The sequence below is a fragment of the Acanthopagrus latus genome, chromosome 3 (genome assembly GCF_904848185.1).
Source record: "Acanthopagrus latus isolate v.2019 chromosome 3, fAcaLat1.1, whole genome shotgun sequence".
Classification (NCBI taxonomy): domain Eukaryota; kingdom Metazoa; phylum Chordata; class Actinopteri; order Spariformes; family Sparidae; genus Acanthopagrus; species Acanthopagrus latus.
The window spans coordinates 16,777,857-16,804,266 of record NC_051041.1 but is presented as its reverse complement, the minus strand read 5'-3'; the positions used below and the strand labels follow the sequence as shown (position 1 = coordinate 16,804,266).

Sequence of the window (26,410 nt, the reverse complement as noted above, 5' to 3'; positions counted from 1 at the left end):
GTGATCAGTTGACAGCTCAACCCCTCTCTTCACCTAAGTGTCCAAGACATACATAATGTTATTTCTCTCAACCAATTCAACTTTAGAACACATACTAATGTTATTACTGCTCGGTCACTTAAAAGACACTTTTGCTATCCAGTAGCCATAAAGACAGAGCTAAACACCGGAGTTAGCTTACAAGCTAGATTCAGCAACAAGCTACATAGCTCAACTACAACATCGTACGACAATATGCACCATTGCGAGTATTACTGTAACTGCCACCACCATAGCCTTGTGGTTAAAGCATAGAATGAAACATATATCAAGATCAAGATCAAAAAGGCTAAGGACGGCAACAGAGGGAAGCTGGAGAGGAAACTCCAGCAGAATAACATGAGGAAGGTCTGGAGTGGTATGAGGACCATCACCGGTTTCAGACCAACCAGTTACCTCGGCATTTGAGAAAGATGGCGTACGAACAGTGAGGAGAAGCTACATCTTTGTACATTTTTTATATGGTGCACATGATAATCACACAAACTAGATGCATAATGGCGCTCTTGCTTGCGGTTATTTCGGAGGAAAGACGCTGACGCTGACGCCTACTTCCAGCTCACACCCCCGATTATAAACTGTTGAGCCTGTGCAGAACGCAAAAATCCAATCCAATCTGATGGAGTGTATACATGCAGGAGTAATATGACTATCAATTGAAAAATCTAGGTGTATTAATCCGACTATGAGAAATCTGTTCTAGTCCGATTTTAGTCAGACTAAGTAATTTTCTATCCCTTCATTGCTGATACTCTTTTTTTTTGTTGTTGTTGTCCTTTTGACTTCAAGATGATGTAAGTTACCACTTCCAACTTTGGAGTATAGTGAGGAATGCCAAGATGCATGTGTTAGGTTTAATGCATCCTAGAAGATTTTGTAGTATTTGGGTAGCCACAGCACTTAGTTTGGGTAAGTGCCATGAGGGTGGCGGGGTGTGGGGCGTATCTTCTCATCAGTGTTTTGGTTTTTTTTCCCTTTCTTTACATGTTTTATTGCACCATCTAAAGTTTTTCACCATAATAATACCAGCTACTCTCACCTGCATCACTCTCTATTTGTCTATCTGTCCTTTCCTGCATTTAACTTGTACTGATGGTTGTACCACTCCTGTCAATGACTGGGGTTAGGAATAGAAAGCTCAGTTTGATTTCTTGGAATGTAAAGGGCTTAAACCACCCAGTTAAATAGGAATAGAGTACTGGCTTTCTCAGCTGCACGTGGGCATAGCGTTTCTACAGGAATCACACTTTTGTAACGCTGATGTTAACAGAATCCGTAGAAGCTGGGTTGGGGAGGTTTTTCACTCTCGTCTCTAGCCCTGCCCGATGTTGATGTTCATAATTTTATTATTGGGGGAGACTTTAATTGTGTCCTCAATCCTGAGCTAGACCGATCCACTGCCAAACCTGGACCGCCATCCAAGACAGCCAAAGTCAGTCTTGCACATATAAGGGCAAGAAATAACTTCATCATAATCAGAATCCTTTTATTGTCACTGCAATGCAAGTTGTGCAATATATATGTGGTTATTATGGTTTTATCAAGTTAATAACAAATGAATGAATAAACAGATACAGCAGATGAATCAAAGCATCTTTATCACCTCACCGGTCCAACTGGATAAGCTGAGCAATGCACAATACAAAACACAATACAAGAGACAACAGTGAACTTAGTTTTCCTTTGGCAATCGGCTGATGTCACCACAATTTATTGTTCACAAACTCAATGGTAAATGGGCCGAATGTCACTTTGATTTTTGGGGAAAATATCAAACTGATTTTAACTTTGGGTTGGGTGTGGCAAAATGGCCTGATAGCACATCCAATAGATTTAAACTATTTTTGTAGGGGCTTCCCAAGCTGCTCATCTATGTATTAATGTGCATGTTTGGGCAACCATCAATATATTTTCCTATTGCCATTTTCATGAAAAGTACCACCCATAAAGGTCATGAACAACACTGTAGCCTTCGTCTCTTGACATGTAGTCACAGGCGAGACAGATGGGCTGAGTGAATTCATTTGCCATTCCCAGCAGATGAGGAGTGACTGAGTAGAACTTCCTCCACTCAAAGTAACGCATGTACTCTGCATCGTTCTTGTCCAAGAAGAGCAGATACTCAGCCAGTGACTTTGCATCAGGGAAATCATTTATGTGAATGAAGGCGTCAGAAGGAACTAACTGCTCATAGTTTTCTCTGGGGGGACCCAAAACTACAGGGACCGTCCCTGACACAAGCGGTCCATTAACCTTCTCAGTGAAGTAGTCTCGGTGGAGCGAGTTCTCAAATGAGAGGTAAAACTTACAGCTAGCCACAGTTGGGTAGTACTCTTCAAGGCTCAGACGCCCTCCGAAAGCTGCACCAAAGAGGTCGATCTTAATGTGCTTGGACAGTTCACGATAATATTGTTCTCTTGTACCTGTTCCAGTGTTTGGGTCGTTGTTGCTAACAATCCAACACACCAGGTTGTCTTTCTTGGGCAGAGTAAAGTTATCTGTCATGTCTGTTTCTCTGATAGTGAGATCAAACCTCACTGTGATGTCAGCATCTCTTCTGTAGGAAAGTGTGAGGTTGAACAGGTTTTCCAGACCTGGTATCTTCCACGTGTTCGTTGGGGATTCCAGATGGTACCAAATCCACTTTTGAAAACTTGGACGTGGCTCCTGTGGCATGTTTCCCAAATTAATGTTTCTGTGGAAGAAAAGGACTCCCTTTGATTTGCTGTAGAGGGATCTGTCATCGGTCAGAACACAGCTGTCAATGTTGAAGTATTTAGAGCAATCTTTGAAATCAAACTTCACACCAAGAGGCCAGAACCACACTAGGACTATGGGCTTTTCATTTGGATCCACATCTTGATAATCTTTGTCTTCAGCTGATGGAGATGCATATGGGCAGACAGAAGATGGAGACTCATGATACATGTAGAATGTAACAAAACAGCAGATCAAGCCAAGAGCAGATATTGTTGCAACGAACAGTGTTTTCTTGGAAGCTGGTGGAGTCATCTGTGGAAGCAGAAAAGAAGTGATGTTAGACTTCAATAACTAGATCATGAGTTACAGATAATCAAGTATACAGTTAAAGGCAAGCAGTAAGAATTTAGTCATGCTACAAAAAATTAAAAAAAAAGCGTTTTTAACCCATTTATAAAGCTAACATTCACTATTTGAGTTAGCTAGCTGGACGAAATAGGAACTGTGCTTTTGTTTCTGACTAGTAAATGTGCCACGGTTGAACAGTGTAAACTGCATTGCTCACACTCCAAGAACTAGGGATGTTGTGGGACTGAAATTTAGCACAGAACTTTCTTCCATTCCAGCTCAGATATTTACCATATTAAGCTCCTTGTCTCAAATAGTGGAATTTTTCACCCCTACAATGAAATTGCATCCTTCCTAGTTTTCTTTTCTAGAACAACCAATTGATCAATTATGACTGAACTGGTCTCATGTAACTGAACAATCATGTTACTTTAATGAAAACATGGTAAGGTTGTGTTTTCTTCAAGGAAGAACGTGTTTGAACACTGAGTCGTGTGTTTTGATCAGTGTGCAACATGACAGAGTAGGAGTTCCAGGCACAAATGTAAGATCAGTGTTTTGGACTGTGTTTTCACTCTAAAAATCATGTTTTACAGTGGCCACTGTGTTTTGTTAACTACTAAATTAACATTGGAACTGTTAAAAGAAGATTTATTGAGAAAGGTGATCTTCCTGCCTGTGAGTGCAGGTGACTCACTAGCCGTGAACCTCGAAGTTCTTTCAGACGCGATACACAACAGAAATAAAAAGTCTTGAATCCGAATCTTGAGTTTGATGTCTTTCTTTACTAAACTTAAAATTATACAAAACAAGAGAATGAATCCTAACTTCTAAAATAAATATCTCTGGTGCAGCAGTCAAAAGACTGTGGTGCTCCTAAGGCTCGCGGCTTCTGTTCTGGCATGTTCTTCCGTCCTGACGTTTTTATATTAAAACATTAGCCAATCAAAATGCACCACAGCACTAGTATCTAGGTAAAACTCAATATTATATATATCTAAATAAAATTCCTATTAACTAAATATGCATACAATAATTCTTATATTCTTACGTTATTTATATTCTGCAAAAGTTAAGTATTAATTCTAAATATGAAATTTAAAATATATAAACATACATTTCCCATCAAACATAAAAATGGCTCTAACATATCCCGGCCCCTAATTGACTAGGCCTTAGCATATCAATTACTTAAACTTAAAACTTAAACTCAGAGCCATTACCATTATTCTACAGCATTTCTTACATAACTAACTTTTCACTAAATTTCTTATCTCTTTTCAGCTATCAGGTAAGTATAGTCTACACAGGTAAGTCTTTCTCTTCTTTCTTCATTCTTCACCCTGCAATAAACAAAGTTTAGTTATTGGTCTTTGGATGGTGCTGGTCTTCGTCCGAACTTCAGCACTTCGGACTACGCCTCTGGAGTCTGGAATGACCTTGATGATTCTGCCCATCATCCAGCAATTCCTGGCCAGGGATGGCTCAGCTACAAGGACGACGTCTCCAACCTTGAAGCTTCTCTTAAATTCAAGCCATTTTTGCCGCTCTTGCAGAAGTGGCAGATACTCCTGGGTCCACCTTCTCCAGAATAAATCCGTCATATACTGGATTTGTCTCCAGCGCCGCCGCGCGTAGACATCATCTTTAACAAACACACCAGGTGGCATGCTGGGCTGCGTCTTCAACAGGAGTAGATGATTTGGGGTCAACGGTTCGAGGTCGTTGGGGTCATCCGTGTTGGTGGTAATAGGTCTCCCATTGATGATGCTCTCAACTTCGCATAGGAAAGTCTGTAGTCCTTCATCGTCTAGCGATTGTTGTCTCACAGCACTTTTCTCACGGTGCGGATTTGACGTTCCCAAATGCCGCCATGATGGGATGCAGCAGGCGGATTGAACAGCCACTGCACACTCTTCTGCATCATAGCTTCATTGATGCGAGACTGGTCAAGCTCTTTCAACGCTTGTCTTAGCTCTCTCTCTGCGCCGACCAGATTTGTGCCGTTGTCAGAACGGATAATTGACACCTGGCCTCGTCTGGCTTGGAATCGACGTAGAGCGTTAATACACGAGTCCGTGTCAAGGGAGTATGCAACTTCTAGATGTACTGCTCTGACTGTCAGGCATGTGAACAGTACTCCGTAGCGTTTGACTTTGGCTCGTCCTCTTTTGATCTCGAAAGGACCAAAATAATCCATGCCTGTGTTGGTAAAAGGTGGTTTGTCAGGTAACAGACGGTCTCGTGGCAAGTCTGCCATTTTCTGTTCCCCTGCTTTTGCATGCAGTTTTATGCAGAGATTGCAATCTGAGATCACTGTTCTTACTGCTGCATTGGCTCTAGGTATCCAATACCTTTGTCTCAATCTTGAAAGGACATGATTTCTGCCGCCGTGTCCGGTTTCTAGGTGTACTTGGTAGAGTATGAGGTGGGCTACTCTGTGTTGTTTAGACAGAAGGACAGGATGCTTGGCCTCCTCAGGCATCGCTGATCTGTTCAGACGGCCCCCTACTCTCAAAACTCCATCTTGCAGATATGGATCCAATTTGAAAATTGGGCTGGTTCTTTTCACATTTGAGTTCCTTTGCTGCAGAACTTTCATTTCTTCGGCATAGGTCTGTCTCTGACTGTATTTGATCAGCTCTGTTTCTGCTCTGTACAACTCCTTAACAGTGAGCATTTTCTTTTCCAGGTTCTTCTTACAGGTGTTCATTTGTTCTTCAACCAGGTGTTTGCGTTTCTCTGTGTCGTGTTCAGATTCTTTCACAGCTTTCTCTGATTCTTTTCTTTTCTCACTCAGGTACTGCAGTATCTCACGTAGGCGCAGAACCCAAGCGGTTGCCTTCTTCAGTCTGTACCAGCTGGAGTAATGCTCCACAAGTTGGTTCAGTGGATCGGTATTGACTGCTGGGTTTGTGCACAATACAGCAGCTGATGTCTTTACCTCTTCATCACTTTCTGACAGGTAAGTAGACTGTTCAGGTTGCTCTGGCCAGTTGTCTGGGTTGCTCAGGAAACTAGGCCCTTGAAACCAGCTGTCGCTTGCCATGAAGTTCTCGATCTTTACGCCTCTGGAAGCTTGATCAGCTGGGTTCTGAGAGGTGTTGACATACTTCCATTGAGCTCTTGTGGTGGCTTCTCTAATGAAAGAGACACGATTAGCCACAAACGTCTTGAAACGAAGAGCGTCATTTTTAATGTACCTTAGTACGGTTGTACTATCTGTCCAGAAGATGGAATCTGTTAAGGGAACTTGAAGTTCGTCTTTCAACATCCGGTCAACCTTGACTGAGACCATTGCAGCTGTCAACTCCATCCTTGGAATCGTAACCTGCTTGAGCGGAGCGACTCGGGACTTTCCCATCAAGAAGCAAACGTGTTTCTCTTCACACCCATTCGTCAGCAGGAGGTATGACACAACTCCGTATCCATCTTGACTTGCGTCTGAGAAATGGTGGACTTGTGCGACCTTAGTGGGTCCGAATGAGCTGGACTTGAAACATCTGCTCACGCTGAGGTCTGACAGCTTGTCAAGGTCTGCTAGCCACTTTTTCCATGTGCGTTGTGGCTTCTCTGGGATTTCCTCATCCCAGCCTCTTTTCTCTTTGCAGAGGTTTCTCAGAATGAGCTTGACTGGCGAGAGTAGTGGCGCCAAAAAACCCATCGGGTCATACACCGAACTCACAACCGAAAGGATGCCTCGTCTGGTGCATGGCTTGTCAGGCAGCTGAATTTTGAACTTGAAGCTATCAGAACTTGTGCACCACTGCACTCCTAAAGCTCGTTCTACTGGTAGTTCATCCTGCTGCAAGTCCAGGTCTTTAACTTCAGCTGCTCTTTCGTCACCAGGGATAGAGCACAACAAGGCCCTACTGTTGCTTACCCATTTGGTCAAATGGAACCCGCCTCTGGCACACAACTCTGTCAGCTCCTTCACAAGATTCACAGCTTCTTCTTCAGTGGCAATTGACTTCAAACAGTCGTCCACATAGAAGTTGTTAAGGACTGTCTGTGTGGCTTCTGGTGAAGTAGTTGCAGCGGCATCTTGTGCCGTTCTCCTGAGCGCGTATGAAGCGCAACTGGGGGATGATGTGGCTCCGAACAGGTGCACACACATTCTGTATTCTTCCACTGGTTCGTTAAGATTGCCGCCTGGCCACCAAAGGAAGCGTAACAGGTCTGCGTCTTCGTCTGGAACCCGCACCTGGTAGAACATGGATTCAATGTCCGCCATCAGCGCGACAGGCTCCTGCCTGAACCTCAGTAGCACTCCGACAAGAGTGTTCGTAAGGTCCGGCCCTTGTAGCAGTCTGTCGTTCAGTGACACTCCTTGGTATGTTGCCACGCAGTCGAACACAACCCTCAACTTTTTCTTTTTTGGGTGGTACACCCCGTGGTGAGGGATAAACCACACGCGTCCATCGCTGCGGCTCAGCTGCTCATCTGGAACTCTGTTGGCGTAGCCTTTCTCCAAGATGTTGTTCATGAAGCTACTGTACTCCAGAAAGAAATCTGAATTTCTCTTGAACTTTCGCCTCAAGGAGTTGAGCCGTTGCTCAGCTATACCACAGTTGCATGGCATCTTCACTGACTCGTCCTTCAGTGGTAGTTTGATGGTGTAATGGTCAGATGAGCTGATGTTTCCACAGTGTGCATAAAGTGCTTGTCATGTTGTGATGGCTCTTGCTTGTCTTCACACCGACGCTCTGGGAAGTCAGCATCATAATGCCTCGTCAACATGTCCTCTATGCTCTGAACAGAGATTCGATTGACTAAGAAACTCTGTCTCTCAGCATCATCAGATTCTTTGTCTTGGCATCTACTGAGGGGTCCATTGACTACCCAACCTAGAGCAGTCTTCACGGCGTATGGTCTGTCGTTTCGGCTGTTAATTATTTCCCATGGCTCCATAGCCTTGTGGGCGTTGGCACCGATGAGAAGGCCGATCTCTGACTCCACGTTTGGAAGATGGACTCGGTTCAGGTAAGACCACTTTTCCAAATCTTTCTGCTGTGGTATGTTGGTTTTCTTTGCAGGTATGTCTGGGTGTGTATACACGTTGGGCAGCTTGATGTAGTCTTGTCCATCTAGGCCACATACCTCCAGATCGCTTAGAACATAGCTGCTCACTTTCTGTTCCTGTGACATAGTGTGAAGAATGTACTCAGTTTTTCTTCCTTGGATGTTCAACCTCTTCGCCAAGTCCTCAGTACAGAAAGTCGCGGTGCTTCCTTGATCCAGGAACGCATACGTCTTGAGTAGCCTTGAGCCCTTGTGTCTTATCTGCACAGGTACGATGGGAAGAATACACTCATTGTTCCCGGCCCCAGTTTGTTCACCTCTTCCACATCCTGCAGAGACGAGAGCGTTCGTTACTTCAGCTGTGCTCGGTGAGCTGTCTTCTGCACTGTTCTGTTCTGGTGTGGGATCTTCCTTTACAATGTGCAGGATACTTGGATGCTTAAAGGAACAATCGGGGCATGCACTCTTCTTCTTACAGTCCTTAGACATGTGGCCTACTGTAAGGCAGCTAAAACAAAGCCCTAGCTATTTCAAAAAGTCAATTCTCTCGTTGAGAGGCTTCTCTTTGATCTTATTGCACACATTTAGCGCATGGTTCTTCTTGCAGAACAAACAAGGACTTTGGAAGGCATTAGCTGACTTAGCTGTTTTCTTCTCTGGTTGGCTCTTAGTGGCACTCTTCTCAGTAGCAGTCACCTTGACAGCAAAGCTGCTTCGTCTTGACTCGCTTTTCCCAAAGTTGGACTTCTTCTTTGTGTCTGCCTGTTTACCTGGGGTGCCATCCAGGATATCACCAAACAGAGGATCATTGACGACTTTGGCTTGGTGATACACAAAATCCACTAAGTCAGGGAATCTGGCTCGTTTCTTTGTTTTCTCCTGAACGTCATAGGCATAACTCCTCCATCTCTCTTTTAGCTTATATGGAAGCTTGGATAAGATGCTCTTCATATTGGTAGGATTGTTCATCTCGTCCATGTAGTCCACGTCACTCACTGTGTTACTACATCCAATCAGGAACAAGGCAAAGGTTTTCAAGCCTTTCCTGTCATCTGGTTTTATTTGTGGCCAATCCATAGCTTTTTTGATATAAGCATTGGCTATTGTGAGCTCGTCACCATAATGACGGTCGAGTAATTTTCTGGCTTCTCTGTACGCCTTGTCTGGTCTCATGTGCTCACAACTGCGAATGAGTTCAAGTGGTTCCCCACTTGCAAACTGTTCAAGGTAGTACAAGCGATCGTGCTGGCTGTCTGTCTTGCTCTCGATAGCATGCTCAAAAGCTCGTATGAAAGACCTGTATGTTAGAGGATCTCCTGTGAACACTGGTATGTCTCTGTGAGGAAGCTGAGTCAAACTCTGTTGCTTAATGAGCATTTCAGTCACTTGATTTTGACGCTGTAGTACGCTATACAGGTCATCAGCAGAATCTGAATTCTGAGTGTTGTTAGTCATTTGCCAATGCGAGGGCTGTCCTCTCTGTGAAGTCACGACTGGCGCAGCTGATTTAGACTTGACATCCCGCAACGGCTTTGCATCTCCCATGTGTTCGTAATCATAGCTAGTTAACTTTTCTTTGCTTTCAGTTGCATACCTAGCTTCTTTAGGCCTTGTTACTCGGTTCGGTAAATCATCCATAAATTTCTGAGTATCTTCATATTCCTCATAAATTTTTAATTTTGCTTGTGAAGCAGCAATATCAGTATCAATTTGCAACTGCTCCTTTCTTGCTCTTAAGCGTGCTTCTTCTTCCCTCAAGCGCACTTCTTCTTGTCTCAAGCGTGCTTCTTCTTGCTCAAGCTCCTTTTTCTTTTCAATGGCTGCTGCCTTTGCTAGCAGCGCTTCATGTTCTGCTTTAAGTTTTAGATGCACTGAGCTGGTGTTAGATCTGGTAGATCGGTGAGAGGCATGACTCTTAACTGACTGAGCGAGAGAAATACTATCCTGTGGTTTAACATCATCCTCTTCCTCATGGGAATCAAGTTTAACACTTTCAATCCAATCATTTATTTCGTTTATGAATGCCTTTATTTCTTCACATCTATTTTGAAATGTTTCCTGATCAGTTTCCTGTTCATCTTCATTAAGACGTTTGTACTCTCCAAAACATCTTTCTAATTTAGGCATATTCTCCCATTTTAATGTTTCAACATTGCCTTCATCTTGTTTCAATGTCTCAATATCATTTCGTTGCTTTGTTAGTTGTGCCAACTTTCCCCTTCTCTCATCTTTTAGTCTCCTGATTTTATCCTCTACTGCCCTTTCCGTGGGCTTTGGTGCCCTCTTCTGGTCACTACATGCATCTGCGCTTGTTTCAGCCATTTCGGTTTCAATAATGAATCTTCATACATTAACTGTGACAATTTTCGAAATTCCTCACAGCTTCTAAACTCTTCCAATAAATTCACAAACACTTGTGAAAAGAGTTACTGGTTGTGAAAGATCGTTTGGCATAAACATCAATGACTTTCTGAGTTGGAAATCCTTTGGGCATTTGCACTTCCTGAACAGGGTAGCTAGCAGGCTAAGTTAGCAGAGTTAGCAATGCAGGCTAACGAACACGAAGAGAGAAAATCAGACCTGACCCAGGAGAAGCTTGCTTCGACCTTCAGTGCAGCCGAGTATTTCTTTTATGCTTCAATTGCTCTCAAATCTCCGTGCTGGTTTCTGTTGGTTCTGTATTTTCTTACTGAGCCAGCAGCATCCAGCTTCAGGCGTCCTCCACTGTTTGGCACGGTAGCTTACTCCGCCTCGGCAACACTCGTGGCTTGGGCGAGTCTTTTGACTTGAATGTGAGTGCAGGTGACTCACTAGCCGTAAACCTCGAAGTTCTTTCAGACGCGATACACAACAGAAATAAAAAGTCTTGAATCCGAATCTTGAGTTTGATGTCTTTCTTTACTAAACTTAAAATTATACAAAACAAGAGAATGAATCCTAACTTCTAAAATAAATATCTCTGGTGCAGCAGTCAAAAGACTGTGGTGCTCCTAAGGCTCGGCTTCTGTTCTGGCATGTTCTTCCGTCCTGACGTTTTTATATTAAAACATTAGCCAATCAAAATGCGCCACAGCACTAGTATCTAGGTAAAACTCAATATTATATATATCTAAATAAAATTCCTATTAACTAAATATACATACAATAATTCTTATATTCTTACGTTATTTATATTCTGCAAAAGTTAAGTATTAATTCTAAATATGAAATTTAAAATATATAAACATACATTTCCCATCAAACATAAAAATGGCTCTAACACTGCCTTTTTTCCCTGTTGCTCATATCAGTCCTGTGAGCATATGTGTGCTTGTCATGTTGAATTAAACAGTGTACTGTATTGTGTTGGTTTTTAGTACATGGATGACAATGCAAGCGTACCATAGCTGTGTACTTGAGAAAGATTTGGTTTCTACCTCTGCCATCCCATTATGAGCTGCTGTAGTGCTGGGAAACATGTCCACAGAATATATTATAGAGCTAATGTATAGACCCATTTATTAATGGGATTGTGTTGTATGAGGAAAGGACAAAATTATTTGGTTTCGTGGTTTGATTTATTCATCCATCAATATGTTACATTTGGCAGCACATAACAATAGATGTCAGCCGCTGGGCTCAGTTTAACAGTAATGCACCCTGTACCTACAAATCACTTAAAGTACGATTCATTTTATTTACCAGTATTTCTTTTATTCAGAGCCATCATTGGGGCTGTCAGTCTGGAATGACTTGTCCAACTATTTTGCAGCTTGTGTCTCAAGTTCAGTGTGTCCCACTGACACAGAATAGCAGGCAGGCAAGAGAAGAGAGGTACTCATCAAATAGTGTAATAATACACCACGTTACGTAATGTTACCTAAATCAGTCACAATAAGCACTTACATTGCAGTAAACATTCTTATTCTCTAGAGGAATTAAAACATGTTGTTCTTACCTTGCCATAGAGAATAAGGGTAAAATCGATCCAGCAGAACAGCTGTAGCAGGCGGCTGATTCTTCATCCCACAGTTAGGCACTGTCAGTGTACTTTGTCGTCCAACAAATTTGTAGCGTCTAAACTAACCAGACAGGGTAATATGGTTTGACTGAGCTGAGTGTGTTTGTTTTGTATAACTGCGGCTCTGTGAATCTTTAGTACTTCTCTAGTTTCAGCCCTGCTTTCACCTGAAGTCAAGTCTTAAGAAAAGTGGTATGCGACGTGTAATTTTCCTGCCATTATTTGATGGTTGCATCCTCGTAACTCACACCAACACCTTCCTGATGTTGTTTCACACAGATACCGTTTACCAGTGTCTGGCATCATGGCAGCCCTGCCTTCTCCCTGGTGTATGTGTGTTTCCCCTGTCTGTATTGCTCCTCCTGTGTCTCTCCCCCTGTCTGTTCTGTGTGTGTGCATGTGGGCGTGGTCTCTCTCCAACAGGCAGCAGCCAGGTGAATCCACTCTGCAATCAACTACCTGTATAGCCTCTGGATTCTCTCCTGCTTGTCGCCAGATCGTTGCTTCAGTATACGTGGTTGTTCATCTTCTGGCTCTTCTCCGTATTTTTGACTCTGTGCTCCAGTACCAGCTAGTGTGGCTAATACCCTTGTGTTTCTTCCACCTTGCCTCAGATTGCCGTGTTTCCTAGCTGCCTGCGTTTGCTTCTCCACTACCTGCTTGTGGACCTGCTGCTTCACCGCCATTGCTCTACAGCAGACGTCACACCACTCCGCCTTCATCTTCGTCTTCACCGGTGACCTCAAGAACCACAACGGGACCCCGGGACCTCGCACCACCTCTTCTCACCTACACTTGTTTACCATGTTTGAACATTATCAGACTGTTATTCATTGTTACCTATGGTTCTGAGTCGTGCTTTTGGGTTCAGATCTTGTACAAAACCATAACAGTCTGCCCCCCAACCTTCCTGTACGATGTATGAGAACCTTCTTATCATGACTGGGTGGAGACAATTGTATGGACTCAAAAGCTTGATACAGAGTTTAGGTAAAGTAAAAAGTCTTTTACTTAAAGCTGCAGTCTGGAGTTTTGAGGAAAAGTGGACTTGCACTGCAGCCCTGCCTTCAAAGCCCCTCCCCACAGAGGATCCTGCTGTATATGAGCAGGCTTGTAACCACGGTAACAGAGGATGCCTGATAACTAAGATGGCGTGTTCAAAATAACAACACAACATAAGCCCTGATTGTTTTCTTTCTGACCAATACAACTAAATTACAATCACGAGTGCCTCCTGCCCATCACTGTAGATCCAGAGTAACAAACAGTATTCCTCACATCACGGTAGACAGAGTCACCAGCTAATCATCACTTGGTGCAATGCCATGCTGCCTTTCTGAAGCATGAGTAATGTTATCCATCCATCCATTTTTGTCCGCTTATCCGGGACCGGGTCGCGGGGGCAGCTGCCTGAACAGGGACACCCAGACTTCCCTCTCCCCGGACACTTCCTCCAGCTCTTCTGGGAGGCTCCCAAGGCGTTCCCAGGCCAGCTGGGTGACATATTCACTTCAGCGTGTCCTGGGTCTTCCTCGGGGTCTCCTCCCGGCGGGACATGCCAGGAACACCTCCCGAGGGAGGCGTCCCGGGGGCTTCCAGAACAGATGCCCGAGCCACCTCAGCTGGCTCCTCTCAATGTGGAGGAGCAGCGGCTCTACTCTGAGCTCCTCCCGGGTGACAGAGCTCCTCACCCTATCTCTAAGGGAGCGCCCCACCACCCTGCAGAGGAAACTCATTTTGGCAGCTTGTATCTGGGATCTTATTCTTTCGGTCATGACCCAAAGTTCATGACCATAGGTGAGGGTAGGAACGTAGATTGACCGGTAAATCGAGAGCTTCGCCTTTCGACTCAGCTCTCGCTTCACCACAACAGACCGATACAGCAACCGCATTACTGCGGCCACTGCACCGATCCGCCTGTCAATCTCACGCTCCATCCTTCCCTCACCCATGAACAAGACCCCAAGATACTTAAACTCCTCCACCTGAGGCAGTAGCTCTCCCCCTACCCGGAGGGATCAAGCCACCTTTTTCCGGTTGAGAACCATGGCCTCAGACTTGGAGGTGCTGATTCTCATCCCAGCCATTTCACACTCGGCTGCAAACCGCCCTAGGACATGCTGGAGGTCCCGGCCCGAAGGAGCCAACAAGACCACATCATCCACGAAAAGCAGAGATGAAATCCTGTGGCTCCTGAACCAGACCCCCTCCGGCCCGTGGCTGCGCCTAGAAATTCTGTCCATAAAAATAATGAACAGAACCAGTGACAAAGGGCAGCCCTGCCGGAGTCCAACATGCACCGGGAACAGGTCTGACTTACTGCCAGCAATGCGAACCAGACTCCTGCTCCGGTCGTACAGGGACCGTACAGCCCTTAACAGAGGGCCTCCGACCCCGTACTCCTGGAGCACCTCCCACAGAATGCCACAAGGGACACGGTCGAATGCCTTCTCCAAGTCCACAAAACACATGTGGACTGGTTGGGCAAACTCCCATGAACCCTCGAGCACCCTGCGGAGGGTATGGAGCTGGTCCAGTGTTCCGCGGCCCGGATGAAAACCGCATTGTTCTTACTGAATCCGACTATCAGCCGAATTCTCCTCTCCAGTACCCTGGAATAGAATTTCCGAGGGAAGCTGAGGACTGTGATCCCTCGATAGTTGGAACACACCCTCCGGTCCCCCTTTTTGAATAGCGGGACCACCATCCCGGTCTGCCAGTCCAGAGGCACTGTCCTCGACTGCAACTCAATACTGCAGAGACGTGTCAGCCAAGACAGCCACACAACATCCAGAGACTTGAGGTACTCAGGGCGGATCTCATCACCCCCGGTGCTTTGCCACTGAGGAGCTTCCCGACTACCTCAGGGACTTCGGCTTGGGTGATGAATGAATCAACCTCTGAGTCCCCAGCCTCTGCTTCCTCTATGGAGGGCATGTCAGCGGGATTGAGGAGATCTTCGAAGTATTCCTTCCACCATGTCCCCAGTCGAGGTCAACAGCTCCCCACCTTCATTGTAATCAGTGTTGGTGGAGGACTTCTTCCCCCTCCTGAGGCGCTGGATGGTTTGCCAGAATTTTCTCGAGGCCGACCAATAGTCCTCCTCCATGGCCTCCCCGATCATTTCCCAGACCCGAGTTTTTGCTTCCGCGACTGCCCATGCTGCCGCTCGCTTGGCCTACTGGTACCCGTCAGCTGCCTCAGGAGTCCCCCGGGCCAACCAGGCTCGATAGGACTCCTTCTTCAGCTTGACAGCATCCCTTACTTCTGGAGTCCACCACCAGGTCCGGGGATTGCTGCCACGTCAGGCACCGGAGACCTTACAGCCACAGCTCCGGACAGCTGCATCAACAATAGAAGTGGATGCCATTCGGACTCAATGTCCCCAGCCTCCCTCAGGATCTGGAGTTAAAGACCGACAGAGGGTTCTGCCAGACGTTCCCAGCAGACCCTCACAATGCATTTGGGTCTGTGTGTCCAAGACATACATAATGTTATTTCTCTCAACCAATTCAACTTTAGAACACATACTAATGTTATTACTGCTCGGTCACTTAAAAGACACTTTTGCTATCCAGTAGCCATAAAGACAGAGCTAAACACGGGAGTTAGCATACAAGCTCACAAGCTAGATTCAGCAACAAGCTACATAGCTCAACTACAACATCGTACGACGATATGCACCATTGCTAGTATTACTGTAACTGCCACCACCATAGCCTTGTGGTTCAAGCATAGAATGAAACATATATCAAGATCAAGATCAAGATCAAAAAGGCTAAGGATGGCAACAGAGGGAAGCTGGAGAGGAAACTCCAGCAGAATAACATGAGGGAGGTCTGGAGTGGTATGAGGACCATCACCGGTTTCAGACCAACTAGCAGTGGAGCTGATGGTAGTGTGGCTAGGGCCAATGAGTTCAACCTGTTCTTCAGTAGGTATGATACAGCAGCCCTGGCCCCTACTGGCTCTCCTGCTGACTGTCCCCAACCCCCACTCCTCACACCTCCTCTGGCTCCCATGCTACCTGCCCTCCTCTCACTATTACCTCCAACTCTCCCCCTCCTCGACCTGCACTGTTTACACTGCTTCATGTTAGGAGACAGCTGAACAAATAGCCGGTAAGGCTGCAGGCCCTGACGGTGTCAGAACAGGTTCTCTGAGCCTGCGGCGAACATCTCTGTGGAGTGTTTCATCGTATCTTCACCATGAGCCTGAGCCTCCAGAGGGCCCCTGTGATATGGAAGACGTCCTGCCTCATTCCAGTGCCAAAGACGCCCAAGCCCAATACTTTCTTGAACTACCAACTAGTGGCACTTACATCACACATCATGAAGACCAGAGGTGCAGTATTGGGGGGAAAAGTTAGAACAATTCCAAGGGCCCCTGGCTGACAGGGGCCCCCCAAAATTGGTAAAAATAATAATAATAATAATAATAATAATAATAATAATAATAATAATAATAATAATAATGGGAATAATAATAATAATTAAACCATCATCATTGAGTATATATTTCAAATATAATAATACAATTAATGATCTCATTGTTTTTACTTGTTTTTAGCAGTACAAGTTAAATATCCCCACAAACATCCATATTGACCAACCACCCCCCTGTATCTGCATGAAATGGTTTGGTCCTGCCTGACTTATCAGCAACAGTGTTTAGCTGCAGTCAGTAGCTGCACCAGAACTACAGTGATCACAGTGTTGCTTAAATCAAAATGTTCAAATTTTCAAAAAAGGAAAGAGAGGAAAGACAAAAGAAAGGGTGTCAATCTGTAACCTAGTTTTTCACCAAGAAAGGTGGGTAGTCTTCAGTCTGAGTGGTGTTAGCCTGTTGGCTTAATGTCCATAGTGAAATAAGCTAGCTAGCTACAGGCTAGTGTTAACCTACATTTCATCAACATTTAATCAGTGCAGGGAAACATTTAGCAGGATATTCATATTAAATCATTGTCCATGCTCCTTTTAGCAGACTGAACAGATGAGTCAGTAGCAGCCCAGTCTGTCCCTCCATGTCCCAGTCTGTCCCAGTGAAGACGGTGAGCAACACTGTGTTCATGCCAGTTAGCACCACTGCAGGCAGTCTGTGGGGATTTCTCTGTCTCTCTTGCTCTTTTTACCACTGCAAAAAAGAAAATGAAATATTTATTAATGACAGAAATTCAAACACAAATTATTTTCTCAAATAATGATCAATGAGGCAGAGTATGATTAAAATAAACATGTCGTTCAAACAGATACATTTAGTGCAGCAGCAGCAGCAGCTGTCTGTCAGCTCCTGCAATTGTCCGAGTGTACATGCTGTTGAGAAAATTGAATTACTGGCCGAAGCGTGTCATACCCCGGTAAGCTAGGTGGCGCTGTACCCATTTCAACTAGTGGTAACAGACCCACCTCCGGCTGACCTCTTTACGTCACCAGCTGCCTCGGCATTTGAGAAAGATGGCGTACGAAGAGTGAAGAGAAGCTACGTCTTTGTACATTTTGTATATGGTGTACATAGATGCATAATGGCGCTCTTGCTTGCAAATATTTCAGAGGAAAGACACTGACGCTGATGCCTACTTCCAGCTCATGGCCCCGATTTTAAACTCTTGAGCCTGCGCAGAACGCAAAAATCCAATCCGATCTGATGGAGCGCATACATGCAGGAGTAATATGACTATCAATTGAATAATCTAGGTGTATTAATCTGACTATGAGAAATCTGTTCCAGTCCGATTTTAGTCAGTCTAAGGTGTATACATGCACCTTGAAATTCTGTTTTACCAGTGATATGTTTTGCACTAAATGCAACTTTGCATCTAAGTTGTCTAAGTTTCCAAGTTTCCAGCAAAGTAATTTTCTATGCCTTTATTGCTGATATTGTTTTTTTTGTTGTTGTTGTCCTTTTGACTTCAAGATGATGTAAATGATCACTGCCAACTTTGGAGTATAGTGAGGAATGCCAAGATGCATGTGTTAGGTTTAATGCATCCTAGAAGATTTTGTAGTATTTGGGTAGCCACAGCACTTAGTTTGGGTAAGTGCCATGAGGGTGGCGGGGTGTGGGGCGTATCTTCTCATCAGTGTTTTTTTTTTTCCCCCTTTCTTTACATGTTTTATTTTTTATTGCACCATCTAAAGTTTTTCACCATAGTAATACCAGCTACACTCACTGCATCACTCTCTATTTGAACGAATTGTCTGTCCTTTCCTGCATTTAACTTGTACTGATGGTTGTACCACTCCTGTCAATGACTGGGGTTAGGAATAGAAAGCTCAGTTTGATTTCTTGGAATGTAAAGGGCTTAAACCACCCAGTTAAATAGGAATAGAGTACTGGCTTTCTCAGCTGCACGTGGGCATAGCGTTTCTACAGGAATCACACTTTTGTAACGCTGATGTTAACAGAATCCGTAGAAGCTGGGTTGGGGAGGTTTTTCACTCAAGATTTAACTCTAAGGCGAGGTGTACTGCTATACTTATTCACAAAGATATTTCATTTGCAGCTGAGAAAATTGTGGCTGACCCAGGCAGTAGATTTCTGATAGTCTCTGGTAAACTCCTAAATAAACCTGTAATCTTAGAAAACATATACACTCCTAACTGGGACAATGAGGCTTTTATTAAATCTTTTTTCTTAGCCCTGCCCGATGTTGATGTTCATAATTTTATTATTGGGGGGACTTTAATTGTGTCCTCAATCCTGAGCTAGACCATTCCACTGCCAAACCTGGACCGCCATCCAAGACAGCCAAAGTCAGTCTTAACTACATAGAACAATATGGGTTGTTCGAATCCTGGAGGTTTAATTTCCCAACCTGAAAAGTGTTTTCTTTTTTCTCTCCAGTTCATAGTACCTACTCTCGAATTGATTATTTCCAGCTCGATGTTCAGCTTTTTCCTGCTACTGTCCACATCACATATCATAGTATTGTCATCTCTGATCACACCCCACTTTCTTTCGAAATGTCTTTCCCTAAGCAACCCTCTGCATGCAGAGCATGGCACTTGAACTCTCTTTTACTCTCAGACTCTAAATTTACAAAATTTGTGAGCACTCAGATAAGGTTCTTTATTGGAACAAATGCTACGCCAGATATTTCTCACGCAATCTTTGGGAGATCTTTAAAGCCTCCCTACGTGGCCAAATTTTTTGTTTTACCTCACACAGTAAAAAAGAAAATAGCTCTAAATTAAAGGAACTCAGTGACAATATAGCTCAGTTAGATGCACAGTATGCAGCTGCACCTACTCCCGAACTCTATGAGAAGAGGATTCGTCTTCAGACTGAGTTTGATCAAGCCTCAACTGCTAAGGCTGAGCACATGCTTTTGAGGGCCAGACTCATCCCCAAACACATACAGGACCGTGTATGAGTTTTGGGACAAAGTGAGCAGACTTTTGGCTCACCAGCCACGGCAGTCATACGTGTCGGTCAAATAACTCTAATACGGACCACTTCAGGTTCCATGATTACTGACCACAAACAAATTTATGGCACGTTTGCTGAGTACTTTAGTAAATTATATACATCTGAGTGCAGCACCAGCCCTGGGGAAGCAGACTCTTTTTATCAGGAACTGAATCTACCTGAACGATATTTGGAGGTCTACTCTCGATAATCCATTGGCAGTTGAGGAAGTTCGCAAAGTCATTAACTGCATGCAGTCTGGACAAAACACCTGGGCCTGATGGATTCCCAGTGGAGTTTTCCAAGAAGCTTTCACTGGCAGAGAGAAACTATGACCTCGGCAACAGAGAGCTGCTAGTGGTCAAGCTAGCCCTAGAAGAGTGCCACCGTTCACTGTTCGTCCTCAGGTTCCGAAATGGGGACACATTTCACGTTTCGCCTGTCATCCTGGAGTCTCTCGCACCCTGCTACTACTTTAACGCCATTTCTGGTGGCCATCCATCGCTGCTGATACTCGTGAATACGAGAGAGCCTGTACCATCTGTGCTTGGGGCAAGACCACTCATCGCCCTCCAGCTGGTCTCTTGCACCCGCTTCCAGTGCCCCGGCGCCCATGGTCTAACATTGCGCTGGATTTTGTGACGGGAATGCCTCCATCTGAAGGTAAAGACACCATTTTAAACATCGAGGACAGTTTTTGAGGCTGTGCATTTTGTGGCGCTGGCCAAACTGCCCTCTGCTGCAGAGACTGCTGAGTTGATGATTGAACATGTTTTCCGGATTCATGGGATACCCCTGGACGTCTTGGATAGAGGCCCTCAATTCACCTCCCAAGTATGGAAAGAATTTTGCTGAGCACTGGGACCCACCGTCAGCCTTTCCTCCGGTTCCTTGCCTTAAACTTCCTCAGTCTCTCAGGATTCACCCTAAATTCCACATCCCCCAGATGAAGCCAGTCTCTACCAGTGACCTGTGCCCTCCTTCCGTCACCCCTCCACCCCCCCAGCTCATTTATGGTCACTCTGCCTTCACAGTCAGGCAGATTATGGACGTCTGTCACAGGGGTAGGGGCTACCAATATCTGGCGGATTGGGAAGGGTACGGCCCTGAAGAAAGGAGCTGGATCGCTGGAGTTTTATGAGAGACACCAAGACAAGCCTGGAAGTCCACCTGGAGGTGGTCATGAGGGGGTACTGTCATGATTGATGTCATGGCAGCTCCTCCTTTCCCTTTGTTTGTTGTCTATTTCCCCATGTCTGTCTGATCCTCATGTCTCCCCCTCCCCTGTCTGTGTTCTCTGTGTGTGGGTGTGGCTAACTCTCTCCTGCAAGCACCAGGTGAAACTCATTGCACTATCAGACCCACTCCATAAAGCCTCTGGATCTCCAGCCTCTCATCACCAGATCATACAATCAACCATAGCGGTATCTAGTCGTTGATCCTGGTCCACTGGTGTTTTGAACTATACTCTTGTGTGATTAGCTTGTACAGCTATACTATATGTGTCTTTTTGCCTCAGTTGCTTCCGCCATTTCGCCTGCCTGCTTGCCTGCCTGCCTGCCTGTCTACTGCTCCTGCTTGCTTGTGTTTGAGCTCTCTTCACTGCTTACTTATCGGTGCACCCAGCTATCACCGGTCTATAACTGTGAGTCCTCCACCCGTGGAACAAGCCAGCCAGCTGGACGCTGACCACATTGATATGCAACTCCGCCATTACACTAGAGGACACCAAACAAAGAGACTCACTCACCGGCCACCGCCGCCTCACTTTTTCAGTATAGGTATTGATCCACACCCTTTGATAGCTTTATTCGGTGTAAGACCTGAGGACTGTGACTGGCCACTCAATATGTACAATGTTGTGGCCTTTACTATCTTACTCATTGCCAAATACTATTAAATTGGAAGAGCTCCAAACCCCCATCCCATGTCAGGTGGATCACTTACTGAATCTGTGATTTATATGTGTTTAACTAAAATATGGCAATAAAAAGATTTAAAACACACACACACACTAAACCTTATTCTCTTTCACCTTATGTTCCACTTATCTAAGACTGTGGAGAATCTACCACTGCAGAGTCCACAGGAGAGCTGCCTCCATCCTCAAAGACCCCACCCACCCCCAGCACAGCCTGTTCACACTTCTACCCTCAGGCCGGAGGTCCAGAAGCTTTAAGTCCAAGACCACCAGACTACAGAATGCTTTCTTTCCCACTGCCAGTGGCAGTTCTAGACCAGTTTTAATAGGAGGGCCAGGTTGGGGTCGGCTTTTTTGTGGGGGGGCAAATACAACCCGGGAAAAAAAGACAAATCCCTCATTCAGACAAGGGATACATGGGACTTTAAACAGTATTTACAATTTCAAAAATTTTGATTGGGTAGTAAACTGCTGAGACACTTTATTTCTGCCTTTCCCTTCAGTACAAAATCATTGCAGGAAATCTGTCATTGTATTATTGATGCAGACTCCCTGTCGGGGGGGCCACAGGGGGGTTCGGACTCAGAGTTACGGGGACACTGGCCCCTGTTGGCCCCCCTCACAGAACAGCCGCTACCCACTGCCATCAGACTCGTAAACAGCAGATAGGAGTTTATTCAACCTTACAGCTGTCCTGACTGTTTACATTTTTGCAAATACATAATTGCACAGATTTTACTTTACTGCACTGTTTTATTATTATTAATTTATATATTGTTGCTGCATTTTCTTATTTATCACTTGTGCCCAGTGTAAAAGTGCTTTAAAGTACTTTGTATACTGTATATTTCAGTTGTATATATTTCTTTATTACACTTTTGGCACTCAGTGGACAGCAAAAGAAAAATTTCATTGCATAACTGAGAACAGTTTCTTTACTGTGCATATGACATCAAACACTTAAATCTTAAACTCCACAATACCTCAGCATTTTATCTATCTATCTATCTATCTATCTATCTATCTATCTATCTATCTATCTATCTATCTATCTATCTATCTATCTATCTATCTATCTATCTATCTATCTAAAAAAAAAAAAGAAGTATCCAAATCTGACATTCATATATAAGAGCATCAGATAACTTTATCATAATCAGAATCCTTTTATTGTCATCGCATAAGTGTACAACGAAATTTTAGAAGCATCCGATTATTCACACAACATAAATACGGTACAAAGTACAAAGGAAGTTGTGCAATATATATGTGGTTATTATGGTTTTATCAAGTTAATAACAAATGAATGAATAAACAGATACAGCAGATGAATCAAAGCATCTTTATCACCTCACCGGTCCAACTGGATAAGCTGAGCAATGCACAATACAAAACACAATACAAGAGACAACAGTGAACTTAGTTTTCCTTTGGCAATCGGCTGATGTCACCACAATTTATTGTTCACAAACTCAATGGTAAATGGGCCGAATGTCACTTTGATTTTTGGGGAAAATATCAAACTGATTTTAACTTTGGGTTGGGTGTGGCAAAATGGCCTGATAGCACATCCAATAGATTTAAACTATTTTTGTAGGGGCTTCCCAAGCTGCTCATCTATGTATTAATGTGCATGTTTGGGCAACCATCAATATATTTTCCTATTGCCATTTTCATGAAAAGTACCACCCATAAAGGTCATGAACAACACTGTAGCCTTCGTCTCTTGACATGTAGTCACAGGCGAGACAGATGGGCTGAGTGAATTCATTTGCCATTCCCAGCAGATGAGGAGTGACTGAGTAGAACTTCCTCCACTCAAAGTAACGCATGTACTCTGTATCGTTCTTGTCCAAGAAGAGCAGATACTCAGCCAGTGACTTTGCATCAGGGAAATCATTTATGTGAATGAAGGCGTCAGAAGGAACTAACTGCTCATAGTTTTCTCTGGGAGGACCCAAAACTACAGGGACCGTCCCTGACACAAGCGGTCCATTAACCTTCTCAGTGAAGTAGTCTCGGTGGAGCGAGTTCTCAAATGAGAGGTAAAACTTACAGCTAGCCACAGTTAGGTAGTACTCTTCAAGGCTCAACCAACGCCCTGCATAAGCTGCACCAAAGAGGTCGATCTTAATGTGCTTGGACAGTTCATGATAATATTGTTCTCTTGTACCTGTTCCAGTGTTTGGGTCGTGGTTGCTAACAATCCAACACACCAGTTTGTCTTTCTTGGGCAGAGTAAAGTTATCTGTCATGTCTGTTTCTCTGATAGTGACATCAAACCTCACTGTGATGTCAGCATCTCTTCTGTAGGAAAGTGTGAGGTTGAACAGGTTTTCCAGACCTGGTATCTTCCACGTGTTCGTTGGGGATTCCAGATGGTACCAAATCCACTTTTGAAAAGTTGGACGTGGCTCCTGTGGCATGTTTAACAAATATCCGTCAATGTTTCTGTGGAAGAAAAGGACTCCCTTTGATTTGCTGTAGAGGGATCTGTCATCGGTTAGAACACAGCTGTCAATGTTGAAGTATTTAGAGCAATCTTTGAAATCAAACTTCACACCAAGAGGCCAGAACCACACTAGGACTATGGGCTTTTCATTTGGACCCACATCTTCAGCTGATGGAGATGCATATGGGCAGACAGAAGATGGAGACTTGTAATACATGAAGAATGTAACAACACAGCAGATCAGGCCAAGAGCAGATATTGTTGCAACGAACAGTGTTTTCTTGGAAGCTGGTGGAGTCATCTGTGGAAGCAGAAAAGAAAGTGATGTTAGACTTCGATAACTAGATCATGAGTTACAGATAGTAAATAATTTATTATTTTCCATATCACACAATGCTAGTACAGGTGTACTAATGCATTCCGTGTTTGTTGGAAAAAAAAAAAAGACTGACAAGAAAAAGAGCAATCGTCAGGATAAACCAAGTCCATGTTTACAGACGTGAGCACACTGTGAACAATTATCTTTTTTAAAAATTTCACTTTATATATTTTTTTTACTTTATTAAAAGTGTTGTATTGTGAAACATTCTGTAACAACAACTTTATAGTTGCCATTTTCATTTCCATTCAGTTGAGTTGTCCATGTTCTCTTGAGTAGGTGCCCTGGAACACATTTAGATTGAAGGCAGAGATGCTCACAAGTCTATTTTTGCAAATCCCCTGTCAAGTGTCAAGTCTCTTATGGCTGTAATTACCACTCTATCATTTGCAATGAGTGTTGCATAACTATATATAATTATAAATCGGTCTGTTGTTGCGAGCACCATCTTCTTGTGGTGTCCTGGGGTGCGGGCATCAAGGCGAAGGACATAAACAGACTGAACAAACTCATTAGAAAGGCAGCGTCTGTTGTTAGCTCTAAGCTTGTCACCCTGGAGGAGGTGGCGGAGGGCAGGATGCTGGACATTCTGCTGGTGATCATGGACATTGTCTCTCAGCCACCCACAAAACTCTGGACAAGCTTCAGAGCAGCTTCAGCATTCTATTTTATTTACCTGAATATTTTATCTTATTCTTGTAACTGCTTAAGCATTTTATTATCTATCTATAAGGCAGTGGTCTCAAACTGATCCAGTAAAGGGTCGCTGTGGCTGCAGGTTTTCATTCCAACCAAGCAAGAACACACCTGATCCAACAAATCAGCTGTGTAAAGACAACTCTGTTGATTGAATAAGTCAAGTCAGGTGTGTTTTTGCTTGCTACTTTGAATGCATCACACAAAGAAAGCACTTCAGAGCAAGCTCGAGGAAATCAGACAGTAAAACAGGAGATGTTATTGCAACGTAATCCCCCCAATTTATGCAGTTTACTTGGGGCCATTATGAATCAGCCACTGTAAGAAGTGCTGGTTTACCATAAAGAATCACAGTAGTAAATAAAGGTGAGTAAAAGAAAGCAGTGAGCACTCGCCTGTTTTAAACACCAGTTCATCTCGTTCTGTTGTACCTTCATTTAAGTACCAGCAGGAAAATATTTTATCATAAGACAAAACTGAATGTCAACCTCTGTTGAGTTACATGGCAAATGTTAGGAAACTATAAATCACAGGCTGTACAGGAAGAGATAGCCAATATAACAGAAGAGACTTACAAAAATAAGCAAAGCATATTTTTAGTATATATATGATATTCTTCTTATTTAGAGGAACTAAAACATGCTGTTCTTACCTTCTCTGAGTATAGCATGAGGGCTGGATGTGTCTCTTGGTGGTTGAGGTCAGGTGAAGTGTGACAGGTAGACCTGAATAGACTACCTGGGCATGGCTGAATGTTAAAAACCAGTTCTACCTGTTTATGCTGCTGAGCTGGTGGTTTCACACTGCAGTCTCTACACCTCTGTCTTGTGATGATGGCGGTCAGACACGATATGAGCACTTGTCCCTTTGCCGTCAGACTCCAAAAGTCCCCTCTTGGTTGATATTTATTGTATTAGGCTGATATAGTGAGGGGGAAGTACACTTTGTGCAAAAACACACTTAACTGTGCCACTCCTTGACATCTTTGTCTCAGAGGAAGCTTTGGGGTGTGTCTGCTACGCTGAATTGAACACACCAGCTCTGATCTGATTACGGTGGCGCTGGTTGTTTCTGTCATTATAACAATGGCTCTGTGAAGGTTTAGCATCACTGTGGTGTTAAATGTTCCTTTTGCTTTTTGCTTAAAGTAGGTCTTAAGGAAAGTGTTGATGTTCCCATTATTTGACTCTTGACAATTTTAGTTGTTTTCATGAAGACACTGTATAGTTCAGACAGCAGGAAGGTAAAAGTAAAGAAATCAGTTTGAATGTGTAGAGGGTTATATTACTTTAAAGCTGCCTGTAGGATGTATGACAGCCTCCTTCTCCGGTTACCAACACAGCTGTAGTCAAGTCATAGCAGCATGAAGTGGTGTGCTTTTTCAAAGGGATGCACAACTGATCCTTCATACCTGATATTTTGCATGAAAAGCACAGGCAGAATGTT

General features: G+C 44.0%; 2 protein-coding genes and 1 long non-coding RNA gene across 5 annotated transcripts; 1 reads left to right on the top strand and 2 right to left on the bottom strand.

Annotated features, from left to right (window-relative positions):
- Positions 1-1,526: 1,526 nt before the first annotated feature.
- Positions 1,527-12,556, bottom strand: LOC119017460 (4-galactosyl-N-acetylglucosaminide 3-alpha-L-fucosyltransferase 9-like). 3 transcript variants are annotated; one of them, XM_037094195.1, is made up of 2 exons: positions 12,047-12,556; positions 1,527-3,051 (listed from the first exon to the last, which is right to left on the bottom strand). In XM_037094195.1, the coding sequence occupies exon 2, from the start codon at positions 3,049-3,051 to the stop codon at positions 1,966-1,968; it is 1,086 nt and encodes a 361-aa protein (XP_036950090.1). In that variant the 5' UTR covers positions 12,047-12,556; the 3' UTR covers positions 1,527-1,965. The 3 variants fall into 3 exon arrangements, with proteins under 3 accessions (XP_036950090.1, XP_036950089.1, XP_036950088.1); XM_037094194.1 differs by lacking the exon at positions 12,047-12,556 and adding an exon at positions 10,690-11,091; XM_037094193.1 differs by lacking the exon at positions 12,047-12,556 and adding an exon at positions 10,695-11,091.
- An 8,071-nt stretch (positions 12,557-20,627) lies between these two features.
- On the top strand, positions 20,628-21,439 carry LOC119015173. The gene is made up of 2 exons (XR_005073211.1): positions 20,628-20,940; positions 21,036-21,439. It is a non-coding gene; the product is annotated as an uncharacterized LOC119015173 (long non-coding RNA).
- Positions 21,440-22,605: 1,166 nt separating this feature from the next.
- Positions 22,606-25,824, bottom strand: LOC119015168 (4-galactosyl-N-acetylglucosaminide 3-alpha-L-fucosyltransferase 9-like). The gene is made up of 2 exons (XM_037090869.1): positions 25,617-25,824; positions 22,606-24,190 (listed from the first exon to the last, which is right to left on the bottom strand). Exons 1-2 carry the CDS (start codon positions 25,632-25,634, stop codon positions 23,111-23,113), a joined length of 1,098 nt encoding a protein of 365 aa, XP_036946764.1. The 5' UTR covers positions 25,635-25,824; the 3' UTR covers positions 22,606-23,110.
- Between the last annotated feature and the right edge of the window lie 586 nt (positions 25,825-26,410).